At 39.3% G+C, this 12,931-nt stretch overlaps 1 protein-coding gene across 1 annotated transcript in view; it reads right to left on the reverse strand.

The window, feature by feature from the left end:
• The window catches only part of Exoc4 (exocyst complex component 4), an 849,021-nt gene extending 844,853 nt beyond the window's left edge, over nucleotides 1–4,168 (reverse strand). The window contains exon 1 of the mRNA XM_008836072.2: nucleotides 4,044–4,168. Coding sequence (XP_008834294.1) covers nucleotides 4,044–4,129 — 86 coding nt within the window. The 5' untranslated portion in view covers nucleotides 4,130–4,168. The remainder of the gene's footprint in view (nucleotides 1–4,043) is intronic.
• Nucleotides 4,169–12,931: the final 8,763 nt, after the last annotated feature.

Genomic DNA, 12,931 nt, shown 5'->3' on the forward strand with positions numbered 1-12,931 from the left:
CTTTTCCTTCCACAAACTGCCATGCACCTCAAAGCTCTCTGTTCAAAGCACAGATCAAAGCCTGGACCCCCTCAACAAACTTTACTTTGAGTTAACTATGAGCTGACCAAAATATCCTCCACAAAGCAAGGAAGGAATTTAACAGGAGCCTACAATAAAGGATTGTCTACGTTTTTGAAATTCCAGCTTCTCTGAAGACATAAAAGTTGATGAAAATATAAGCCTCCAACTGCCTTCAAACCTCCTTGACATCTATAACCAGCCCGTCTACAAAAGCTCTGCTCCAAGATTTCAATAGGGTCTCCTTAAGTCACAACCAGAGTTGTCTCCCCAATTAAACTGGCTACTGCGGACCAACGTACAAAAAGAGAGAGACATTTAATTGGAAAGCAAATCACCTAACAGTAAGTGGTAGACACATTTCCCAATTAAAAATTTGACAAGAACTCACAAAAATAAAATATTGTCTCTGAAATGCCGTGTTGCTTATTTCACAACTCCAACTTCACACCAAACAAAAGGCTGAGGTGAGGTAATCAAGAGAAGAAGGGAACTGGGGGGTGTGTGCGTGCGTGCGTGCGTGTGTGTGTGTGTGTGTGTGTGTGTGTGTATAAAACTGCCCAAAGTGCACATCAGCAGGTAATCAGGGCTCTGTCCACCCAATTAGTTCTGTTTTAAAGGGCCAATGGAAAGACTTACACCCAAATTCTGCACAGTTAGGAGCCATCAAGACTAAATCACAAGTACCATCCTCGTAGACCCGAGGACTTTTAGAAAGCTGAAGGAGTAGATCGTTTAAACATCTGGCTGACCTGGTATCTTTTTATTCAGTATTTTAAATTTTTTTATTTTTTTATGTTTGAGTATAATGCCTGCATGCATGTAAGTATACCTGTGTTGTGCAATGCCTATGGAAGTCAGAAGAAGGAGTCAGATTCTCCTAGAACTGGAGTTACAGATGGTTGCTAGCTGCCATACGGGTGTTGGGAAACGAACCTGGGTCCTCTGCAAGAGCAACCAGGGATCTTAACCACTGAGTCATCTCTCCAGCCCCATTATTCAGTATTTTTAAATGACTAAAAATTAGTCAAATATAGTATTTCAATTATACTATATTTCATTTTTTTCTTTTAAATTTTCAGTGACCTCTCATATTGGCAAAACATTTTTAATTAGTTAAACCCATGGTAGGAAATGGCAGTGAGAACTCTACGAACACGCCTGTTCTCCCAGCAGTCAGGCACATGCCTATTCTCCCAGAACTCAGGAGGTAGATGCCCGAGGATCAGAAGTTCAAGGTTGCCCCTTAGCTACACTGCAAGTTCAAGGTCAGCCTGGGTACTGAGACCCTGCCTAAAAAGTAAACAAACAAGATAAAAAGGAAAGAGTAATGAGAGTAGGATACTGGCTTTGTCTACACCTGCTACGTCTGACATTAGCCCTTACCTACCCAAGTTTTTATAATCCAGTACTAAAAGATGGAGGCAACAATAATGCTACTCTATTAGGAATATCATTTTTAAAGCAATATAAATTGTTACAATAGGTAGTACAAAAATGGCATTTTTACATATTTGAGCAAGAGAACTAAAGAAGTTTTTTTAAAAAACAACTGCTCAGTGATATAAAAAGATAAAGCTAAGGGGCTGGAGAGATGGCTCAGCAGTTAAAAGAGCACAGGCTGCTCTTCCAGAGGACCGAGGTTCCATTCCCAGCACCCATATGGAGGCTAACTACCATCACACTAGTTCCAGGGGATCCGACACCCTCTTCTGGCCTCCTTGGGCACTGCAGGACATGGGTGCACTTATATAGAGGCAAAACACTCATACACATAAAATTAAATAATAAATAAATAAGACAAGGCTAAGCCAATCAAATCTTTTTTAAAGATTCTATCACTAATAAATAACTTATTTTGTGACAAAATGATAGGTCCATGGCAACATGAAAGAAAGATGACTGTACCAGGTATCCCTTCAGGAACACTCAGACTTCATAAACAAACCTCAAGTGGGTTTTCCTTTGTAAAGCTTGTTGCCAAAGCAACCAGAAAAGGTCCAGTTTTTGAGAGATTTTGAGAAAAGGTTAAGGACAGAAGGAGGTAATCAAAGTACATGGAAAGATCTAAGAATAATGAACAATATTGCAAGGGCAGCGCCAAGTATACAAACTAAACAGCCAGGAAGAGCAACTTCAGAATGGCTGCAGGTCTACTAGTAAGAAATAGGCATTCCCTATTCCGGTCTCTCAGGCAAGACCCTCCTCACTCTCCAGTCCCCAAACCCCAGCATCATACCACCTTCTCCTCTCATTCACTGCCACTGGTTCAGAAATTTAAACCACCAAGTAAGTGGAAAGAAAAGCAGGAAGGACACACCAAGAAAGAATTAGCAACAGTTTTAGGTTAAGTTGCACATTATTTTCAAATATCAGACATTTTGGATAAATTTAACTGAATGTGAAGAAAAGTGACATATAGTAAAAAAGTTATAAAGCCAATAGAATCATGAGCACACAGAAAAGGATGGTACATTTGCACACTGCTGTTACTTCACTTCGCTCAGAAGTGACTTCTTCCATAAATTCTGAATTTCTGTATCATTTCATCTCCCTTTATTTCATACTTTTTATACACATTTCTATCTTTCAAGTAGAATATGATCTTCTCAGGGGTAATATCATATCTGACGCACCTTTCCAAAAAACAGGGTTTTCAATTATTCATTCAACAAATATTTACTAAGTATGTGATAAATACTAAGCACCATACCACATTAAATATCTATTGTTTAAGCGAATGTCGACTATCAAAAAAACAAGTTCAATAGAAAAACAGGACCCAAACAGACTCATATGACAATCCACAGATACTTAGGATGACATACTTCAAGTGCTCTGAAGTTTTAATATCATAGGTTAAATCTATACTGTGTATTGTCAAAGTAAGCCTATGTGCATATATATATACAAAAATATATATACACAGTATATACTATATATATATATACACACGCACACACACACATACAAAAAAAATATTTTCTCCTCAGAGTCTACCAAAAACATTATTTTTAGGGAATTATTCTCTCATTTGTAAAATAAAATTGATAATAATGACCTAACAGGCTATAGCCTTAAACTCTGGTCCCCTTCATAAAACTTATAGATGAGTTATTATCAGTCCACACGTGGTAAACTGCTTTAAAAGTTTGACTTATTCATTTGTTCAGGGGCTTACTAACCTACCAGATACTGATGGTCGGGCAGGAACCCTAGAAACTCAAACCAAAGAACAAGTTGGGGAAAGCAGGAAGGATGTTTGTTTCATGAAAATACCTAAGGTGAAATTCAAATGACAACAACGTATAAACGTGTCAATGCATTTTATTCAGGTTGGTTTGAATTTAGTCCACTTTAAAAAAAAAAAAAACGGACTTATAAACAGTTCACCAATCCAATTCTCCCCAATATTTGGGGGGGGGGAGAATAATTTGAAATTTTGCTTTGGTCTGTTTTTGAGACTGGAATGGGAAAGAAAACGAAAAAGCAAAAATCGAAAGATGTGCCACTTCAAAACACGGTCTGAACCAGCTCACCACAGACCCTAGAGGTGAGGCAGTGGTTCTTCACAGGTGGTGCAAGTGCCCGGGTGGGGCATCATTGCAACTCCTGGCAGACTTCGGGCCTGTCCCTGGGAAGCCCGGACCCAGCACGCCCTTCTCAGGACGCTACACCGGGGTCAATCACTGCTTCAAGAATGTATGAACACACAAACACCTGGTTTCTGGCTAGACCCACGCGTGCCAGCTTGCAGGGCCCGGGACCGAGGAAAAAGACAGTGAGACCGGCTCCTCCCTCTCTAAGCCTCGGAGAAACACCTGGTTCCGCAGGTCGCCGAGGTGAGGGTTGCGGGCCCTGGGGAGGGGCTGGGAGGCCAGGAGGGTCGAGCCGGCGGCTGGGGCCCGGCCCTATCTCCTCCGTTCCGCAGCAGAGGACAAGCCGCTGCCCCTGCCCCTCACCCTGTCTCCTGCCTCCCTCACCTGATCACCGAGATGAGCAGCCCCGAGGGGTCTTTGCTTTTGCTGACTGTGCTTCTGTACTTCCCACCAGCTGCTTCTGCCGCCATCTTAGTACGGGAGAAAGAGCTGGGCGCTTGACAGGACTAAGCCAGCAAAAACTCCGGGTTGGGCCACTGCTGGAACATCCACCAATAGGAGGAGAGAAGATAGCGGTGCGGAAGTGATAGGTCCAATCAGTAGAGGGAGAAGGCGGGTCTTAGGCAGCGAGGACGGAGGCTGTGGCGCGCCTATTCGCTCTAAGCACTCTGGGAGTCGTAGTTTTTCTGCTGCTCCTGGGGGTTACCAAGAAACTAAAACTGTAGCAACTTCAAGTCTCCTACTTGTCTCCATTTGTCTGTTCCGAGCTTCGGTTTTTTCACTTGACTTGCTTTTAGAATTTGATCATATTTTTAATTTAATTCATCTAATGTTATCAAAATGGATGTGTAAATGCGTGTATTTAACACCCTTAAGCATCCGTCTATACTTATTTGATACCTGTGTGTACAACGTTAGTAACTTGAAGGTGATTTTTATACACTTTAAAGACTTAATTATTTTGTGAAGGAAAGTTCCCAGAAAAACTGCATCTTACAACTGAACATTCTTACAAAGGCTAATCAACTGATTTTAATTTCTGTGAGTGTGGAGAGTTGGTAATGTTACAGGTTCAGAACCTAATTAACATAATTTTAGGCCATCCTTAACCCCCAAATAGCTGTTTCTTGCCCACCTTTGTTTCTGACTTAACATCTTGTGACTAACAAAAAAAAAAAAAATTTTGGAATGTATTAACTTAGCAGACCGCCAGTTTCCACCAACCAAAAGGCTGAGTGCCATCAGACAGCTTCTGAAGCCTATAGCTGAGATTTCTCTTCTGCTGTTTCTACTTATTTAATGTTTCTGCCAATGTATTTGAAAAGTGTCTTGATTTATGACTTTTCTTTGTTGTGTTACTATAAAAACTTCATGAAACTGTTACCACATTGGAACATGGAATTTGGGATAACCTGAGTCTATGTTCCTAGGCCTTTGTCACTCATATTTGGCTCCAGAATAAACTCTTATCCCCTTTTAGGTGAGAGTTATGCTTTTGCATCAGCAATATGTAGGTGTGTGTGTCTCTGTACGGGTTTGTGCGTGTGTATACTGTGTGCTCCTAGAGGCCAGAGAGGGCATTGGATCCCCAGGAACTGGAGTTACAGGTGTTTGTAAGCCTCCAAAGGTGGGTCCTGGGAACTGAACTCCAGCCTTCTAGAAGAGCAACAAGTGCTCTTAACTACTGACTCATCCCTCCAGCCCCAATGTGCTTTTTAAATCAAATCAAATGCAACAATTAATACAAATGTTTTTCTTTGATATTTTCTCAGATTAAATGTACATTCATTTAATGTATAAGTTTGCTTTGTAATGTTTCTGTATTTCTGAAAAAAACATACATGTTGGAACAGGTAAATGAGTATTGACAAAGGAAAGATAATATAACTGAAAAATAGAGTTGGCCAGAATGCAGGTTCTTTTGCAAACTAAGTAAAATACAGGTAGAGATAATGCACATTTGTGTAAAATGTAGCTACTTTTATCAAGGGGTAGATTTTTGCATTCATTTTTGTAAAAGACATCAGAAATCATACAAAGAACTTCAAAGTATTCATAGCATTCAACCCAATCATTCCAGTGCCAAAGACCGCATTCCTATAGATAAAATATTGAGATTTTGAGAACATGAAGTATTAGATAAATTGTGGAAAAAGCACATGAGAAAATTGCATACAGCCATGGAAGTCAATATTTTAGTGGTTTTTGATGAAAACGTTTTCATGCTGTAAGTGCCCAAAGCAGATTATGAAAGCTAATAAACTCATAAAGGATAGAAAAAACTCATAAAGGATAGAAAAGAGGCAGTTGGGCCAAGTGGTTAAAAATGCAGGGTGTGGGCAGGGAAAGCCTATGATCCTATCAACTGAGGCTGAAAAATATTTTGTCAAAATTCAACACACTCTAAAACACTGAAAAACCTCAAAATAAAGGGGGCTGGAAAGATTGCTCAGCGATTAAGAGCACTGACTGCTCTTGCAGAGGACCTGGGTTCAGGTCCCAGCACCCACAAGGTGCTGTCAGTAACTCCGGTTCCAGGGTATCTCAAGCCCTCTCTGGCATCCACAGGCATTTTACAACACAGGTGCACTTACACAGACAATACTCTCATACACATAAAAAAATTTAAAATAAAAAATATTCTTTAAAAATTCAAAATAAAGGGGAACTTCTTAAACATAATAAGTGGAATTTTAAAAAACATAATTAACAACATATACAGTAATGAAAAACTGAAGGTTTTGTCATTAAGATTAGGAAGAAGAATGTCCATGTTATTATGCCTGTTCAATAAAATCTGGAAGTTGTAGCCAGACCAATTAGACAAGAAAAAAAGTGAAAAGCATTCAAGTTCTAAAGGTAGAAACAAAAAAAAATCTCTATCTATAGATGACAAGATTTTATACAAAATATATCATAAAGAAGACAGGTAAAACACTGCTAAAACTAATGAGATAATTTACCAATGCTTCAGGAAACAAGAGAAACAACAAAACAGTGATATTTCTATAAAATGGAAAAGCTTAAGGGGCTGGAGAGATGGCTCAGCAGTTAAGAGCACTGACTGCTCTTGCAGAGGACCCAGGTTCGATTCCCAGCACCCACATGGCAGCTAAGAACCGTCCTTAACTCCAGTTCCAGGGGAATCCGAAGCCCTCTTCTGACCTCCACGGCGTTGCACGACACGGGTGCACTCACATACATGCAGGCAATACACTCATACACATAAAATAAAAATAATAAATAAAATATTTAAAAATAATAATAAAGAAAATGGGAAAGCTTAATCTTAAAATGAAATTAACAAGCAATCCCATCTTAATAGAAGCAAAAAGAATAAAGCACTTAGGAATAAATGTAAACAAGGAAATCAAATGTGTATATTCTAAGAACTACAAAATATTGATAAAACAAAGAAGCCTTAAAGACATCATAGATTGGAAAGTAATATTCCTAGTAGGGTGATAAAACTCCGCAAATCTACAAGCTCATTGCAATCTTTATCAAAATTCAATGGCCTTGGGGCTGGAGAGATAGCTCAGCAGTTAAGAGCACCAACTGCTCTTGCAGAGGACCTGGGTTCAATTCCCAGCACCCACATGGCGGCTATGAACCATCTTTACCTCCAGTTCCAGGGGAATCTGAAGCCCTCTTCTGACCTCAGCGGCACTACATGACGTCGGTGCACTCACATACATGCAGGCAATGCACTCATACACATAAAATAAAAATAATAAATGTTTTTAAAAATTCAATGGCCTTTTTTGTGGCAATGGAATAATTGAGTCTAAAATTCATGAGGAAATGTAAAAAAAAAAAAAAACCCAAATATCAAAAACAATCTTAGAAAATAAAAAAATGCAGAGGCCAGGGGGAATGACTCAGTCAGTAAAGTGCTTGCCATGAAAGTATAAGGATATGATCTGATTCCCCAGAACCCAAGTAAAAAGCCAAGCATGGTGAACAGCACTTGTCATTCCAGCCATTTGGGGAAGCAGAGACAGGGGGATTCCTGAGCTCCTTGACCAGCCAGCCTAGCCAAATTTGAAAGCTCAAGATTCAATGAGAGACCCTGTCTCAAAAACAAGCAAGGTAAGAGCCTTGGATGGTGTCGCATGCCATTAATCCCAGCACCCTGGAGGCAGAGGCAGGCAGATCTCTGTGAGATTGAGGCCAGCCTAGTCTACATAGTGAGTTCCAAGCCAGCTAGGACTACAAGGAGGCCTGTCTCAAAAATACCATAAGTAAATAAGGTGACCTCTGGAACACACACACACAGGAACATGTACACATATAAATATACACAAGCAAAAAGAATAGATATGGAGGAGTCACATTTTCTGATCTCAATACTTACTGAAAGGCTACTCTAATCAAAAGAAGGAACATAAGACTAAACACATTAAATGGAATGCAATTGAGAATCGAGAAATAAACACATATGCTATGATCAGTTGGGTTTTTTTTGACAAGGATGCCAATATCATTCAATGAGAGAAAGAATAGCCTCTTAACAAATGGCACAAGAACAGTAGATCTCAACATGCAAAGAGAAGGGGGGTGTGTGTGTGTGTGAAAGTAACACCTAATCACCTACCTCATATCATATGCAAAAACTAACTCAAATATATCAATGACTTAAATTTATGTTTTAAAACTCTTGGAAGAAAATACAAGGATAAATCTTTATTATATTCAATTTGGCAATGAACTTAGAACAACAAAAGTATGAGTAAAAAAAGGAAAACATATAAAAATAAGATTTTGTAAAAATAAAATTCTTGCCAGGCGTGGTGGTGCATTCCTTTAATCCCAGCACTCGGGAGGCAGAGGCAGGCAGATCTCTGTGAGATCAAGGCCAGCCTGGTCTATGTAGTGAGTTCCAGGACAGCTGGGGCTACAGGGAGTCCCTGTCTCAAAAAAGACAAAAAAAAAAAAAATTAAATTAAATTAAATTTAAATTAAACTTAAATAAAATTCTTGTGTATCAAAGGACATTCAGAAAAGTAAGACATCTCACAGAATAAATATATATAAGCAAATTATATATTTGATTTTTAAAATATGTTATTATTTTTATCTTATGTGTATGAGTGTAGTATATTGCCTGCATGTATACAAGTGCACCCATATCGTGCAATGCTCATGGAGGTCAGAAGAGGGCATTAGATCCCTTGGAGCTGGAGTTAAGGACAGTTGTTAGCCACCACATGGGTGCAGGGACTTGAACCTGGGTCCTCTGCAAGAGTAGCCAGTGCTCTCAACCAATGAACTATCTCTCTAGTCCCTGTATTTGATATTTTAAAAAAGTTCTTACAACTCAACAAGAGATTAAAATTTGTTTAACCTGAGCATGGATTTAAAGAGACATTTCTCCAAATGAGAAAGGTGCTCGACATTGTAAATCACTAGAGAAATGTGAATTAAAACAATGACAAGATACTTCTCATTTACTAGGTTTGTTATATTTTTGTTTGATTTAAATTTTTTTATTATTTTATGTGTATGAGTGTATTGCCTGCATGTAGGTAGGTGTACTCGCATTGTACAATGCCTGCAGATGTCAGAAGAGGGCTTTGAATCCCCTGGAACTGGAATTACAGATGGTTGTTAGCCGCCAAGTGGGTGCTGGGACTCAAACTCAGTCTTCTGCAAGAGCAGCCAGTGCTCCTAACTGCTGTGCCATCTCTCCAGCCCCTGGTTTAATTTTTTTACATTTATTTACTTATTGGGGGTACATACACATGCCATCAAGTACATGTGGAGGTCAGAATGCAACATCCAGGAGTCAGTTCTCCTTTCACCATGTGCATTCCAGGAATCAAACTCAAGTCCTCAGGCTTAGTGGAAAGCACGTTTACCTGCTGAGCCATCTCACTGACCTAGTTGATTATAATTTTTAAAATAGAAATTAAATGTTAGCAAATATATAGAGAAATCAAAACATTGTTGGGAGTGTCAAATGTTTCAGCTACTGTGAAAAACAGTGGTTTCTTTAAATTTTTAAGCACACGGGGCTGGAGGGATGGTTCAGTGGTTAAGAGCAATGGCTGTTCTTGCAGAAAACCCGGCACCCACATGGTGGCTAACAGCTATCTGTAACTCCAGTTCCAGGGGATCCAACACCCTCTTTTGATCTCTGTGGGCATTGCATGACATGGTTGTACTTACATACAGGCAGGTCAAACACTCAAACATATAAAATAAAAATAAATTTTTTTTAATTTAAGCATAAAATGATGACCGGACTCAGCAAGTCTACCCACAGATATGTACCAAGAAAATTAAATGTGTTTAATTCTAGTACCTATAGAATCCCCAAAATTAGAAAGGGACCATTGGTAAGGAGGAGGAAGAAAGATCTTAAGGGAGAGGGCATAGTAGAATGTAGGCCATGTGAAGGGGAAAGGGGGAATAACAGGGAAGGAGGTTTAAGCAGGAAGGATGAGAAGGGTAGGGCAGAGGAGGGGATGGGGTGAGGGATAACTAACACTAGGATGCTGAAAAGCCATACAGAAACCTATTTTATAAGCTTCCTAAGTGTGTGTGTATGCATGTGTGTAATTGGAGTTACCCTACACAGGGGGATTATGCTCATCCCAGAAGCCATAGGTTGCCAAATGAAAAGCCCACTGCCAGTTGTGTGATACTTTCCCTTGAGTTGTTGATCAGAGGTATCCTGGAGACACCCCCAAAGCAACACAGACTATTATTATTGCTCCTATTTGCCCACTAGAATTTGATTGTAGGACCCTATTACTGAAGATACCACGCATATTGGTCACAGGGCATGGAGAAATCAAGATAGTACTGACCAGGAAGCCTCTTCCTGGCTGTTTAGCTTGAGAGCTGCTATACAGAATGCTGGGGAAGAAAAGTAATCAACAGGCTTACCCTACTGTGAACCCTGTGAACTGTGATAATGATGAGCATGGCAAGATATGCCCATGGGGGCAGTAGTGGCACAATTGATAGGGGAGTAACCAATGATTTTTCTGATTGGATTTAAGCCTTGCTCCACAAGAGGAAACTCATGCCTGGCACTGTAAATCTGGCCAAGAACCCATGGCTAGGGAACTTCCAGGCCCCAATAGTGAACCTACCATTATTATTCTGCCAAATGAACATAGTATCAATCTTTCCTATAAATTCATATCTCTATACCCAAAGATTAGTGTAGCCCTCAGACCTCAACAGAGGTTTCTTTGTGCAGTGAATGGTGATTCATGTAGAAACTCACAACTTGTCAAAATGCAGAGAATAAGTGACTATGAAGTGCTAAGCCACAAATGAGACATCTCCATCACACCCCCTCCCCAATGCTCAGGAACCATCTCAGAAGAGGGGATTGAAAGATTGTAGGAGCCAGAAGTGAGAGAGGACCAAGAGCAAATCCATGTCTTCTGGACATGACAGGACTATTGTACTTGATTTCACAGCATCTGTGGTTGCCTGAACAAGACCTGCACAAGATAAAACCAGTCAACTCTCTAGCATCGAATCGGAAAAGGTTCATGAGCTCCCACCCCTAACTAAGAAACTATGGACAACTGATGGCTTCTGAAGGGAAGGAGAGTCATAGTTCATTTATCTGAAATACTCAGAATGGGAGAATTCATCAAGACTGAAATCAAATTAGTTATTGCTTAGGCTGGGGAAGGGATGATGTTTAATGAACACAGAGTTTCTTATAAGGGTGATAAAATGATCTGAAACTAGAGAGTTCCAGTGTTTATAGTTGCATGACTTTTTAATTTATTAAAGCCACTGTTATATACTTTAAGGCAGTTAAAAAGTAGTTTATGTTCTGCATATTTAAAGAATGCATGTGTGCAGTAGGATTGCCTAGATTTAATCCAAGGTCTTCACTTACAGGCTGGCTTCTCTTTGGAAAGGAATTTAAGCTACTCTGTACCTCACTTTCCTTATCTGTTATGCAGGTGACAACATGGCTTCACTTAGAGTTACAATGAGACCTTTGGGAAAAGCCTCATCCACACTTGACAATTGCAGCTATTAAAACTAAAACCTGGCACTAACTGTGTTTAAAATACATCTCTGTCAGTAATGTGAAGTTGTTCTAAGGCACAATAATATGAGCAGTTTTCATTTTTACTTTATGCTTTCCTGTGTTCTTGAAGATGTTAAACAAAAATAAACAAATGAACTTTTTCATTTAAAAGCAAGAATTGGGTAAGTGTCAAAAATGATGGACTGCTTTTTATCACATACTAGAAATGCAATTAAGTGGTAATTAAATTATCACACCCAAATTAAATCCTCAAGAATCTGTTCTTATTGTCGCCTTCCTTGTAACATACTGCAGGAAGACTTTGCCCAATTTATCTTTCATCTTCTGTAGATAAACATACCCTTTGACATTGTTTCTATTCTAGGTGACCTTCCAGAATAACTTCAAGCTTCTACTAAAATGTGAAAACTGGTTTTTTGCTTTTTGTTTTTTAATTCTAGGGGAGAATTAGAAGGTCTATCCACTTATAATCATCAAACTTTTACACAGATTCCCAAACTCATCAGGCTACTTGGAACTAATTATTTCGAAACACACAAGAAATTAATTATAGCCTCTTCATATGTACAGAAATGTAGAAATGAATGTAGACCACAAAATCTAATGAATACCTTAAAAAAAAAAAGAATAGATGCTGCAGATGTATCAATCAAAAAGAATCAATGAAGGTTGGGATGACTAGCAAAGTCTTGGTAAATAAGTAGGTTATAATTAAGCTGACCTTAAAAACAGAATAGAGTGGATAGAGAGATGGCTTAGCAGTTAAGAGCTCCCTCCAACTGCTGCTCTTGCAGAGGACCAGAGTTTAGTTCTCAGCACCCACACTGGGCAGCTCATAACCTCTGTAACGCTAGCTACAGGGAATCTGATACCCTCTTTCTGGCTTCTGTAGACACCCACACTCATATGTACATAGTGACACACAGACAAATATGCATGCAGGCACACACACATACACATTATTAAAAATAAAAATAAGTCCTTAAAAACATAGAGCAATGATTTAAAGAATAGAAGGGCCATCCGAACAAGCAAGGCACAAAATGAAAACCTGCATCCTGTGTTCAATGAGGTATTTGGCCTAGAATAAATGGTTTATGGAAATAAATGGTGTCAAACGGTTAAAAGACACACAGAAATCATCTCAGAAAAGACCTTGAATCCCACAGCTAGATATTGGGTACGTATGTAAAGTGAAGGTCAGAAAGAGTGTACACGCACTTCTTGTTTTATGTTGTCT

The sequence above is a fragment of the Nannospalax galili genome, unplaced genomic scaffold, assembly GCF_000622305.1.
Source record: "Nannospalax galili isolate Female #2095 unplaced genomic scaffold, S.galili_v1.0 scaffold1617, whole genome shotgun sequence".
NCBI lineage: Eukaryota > Metazoa > Chordata > Mammalia > Rodentia > Spalacidae > Nannospalax > Nannospalax galili.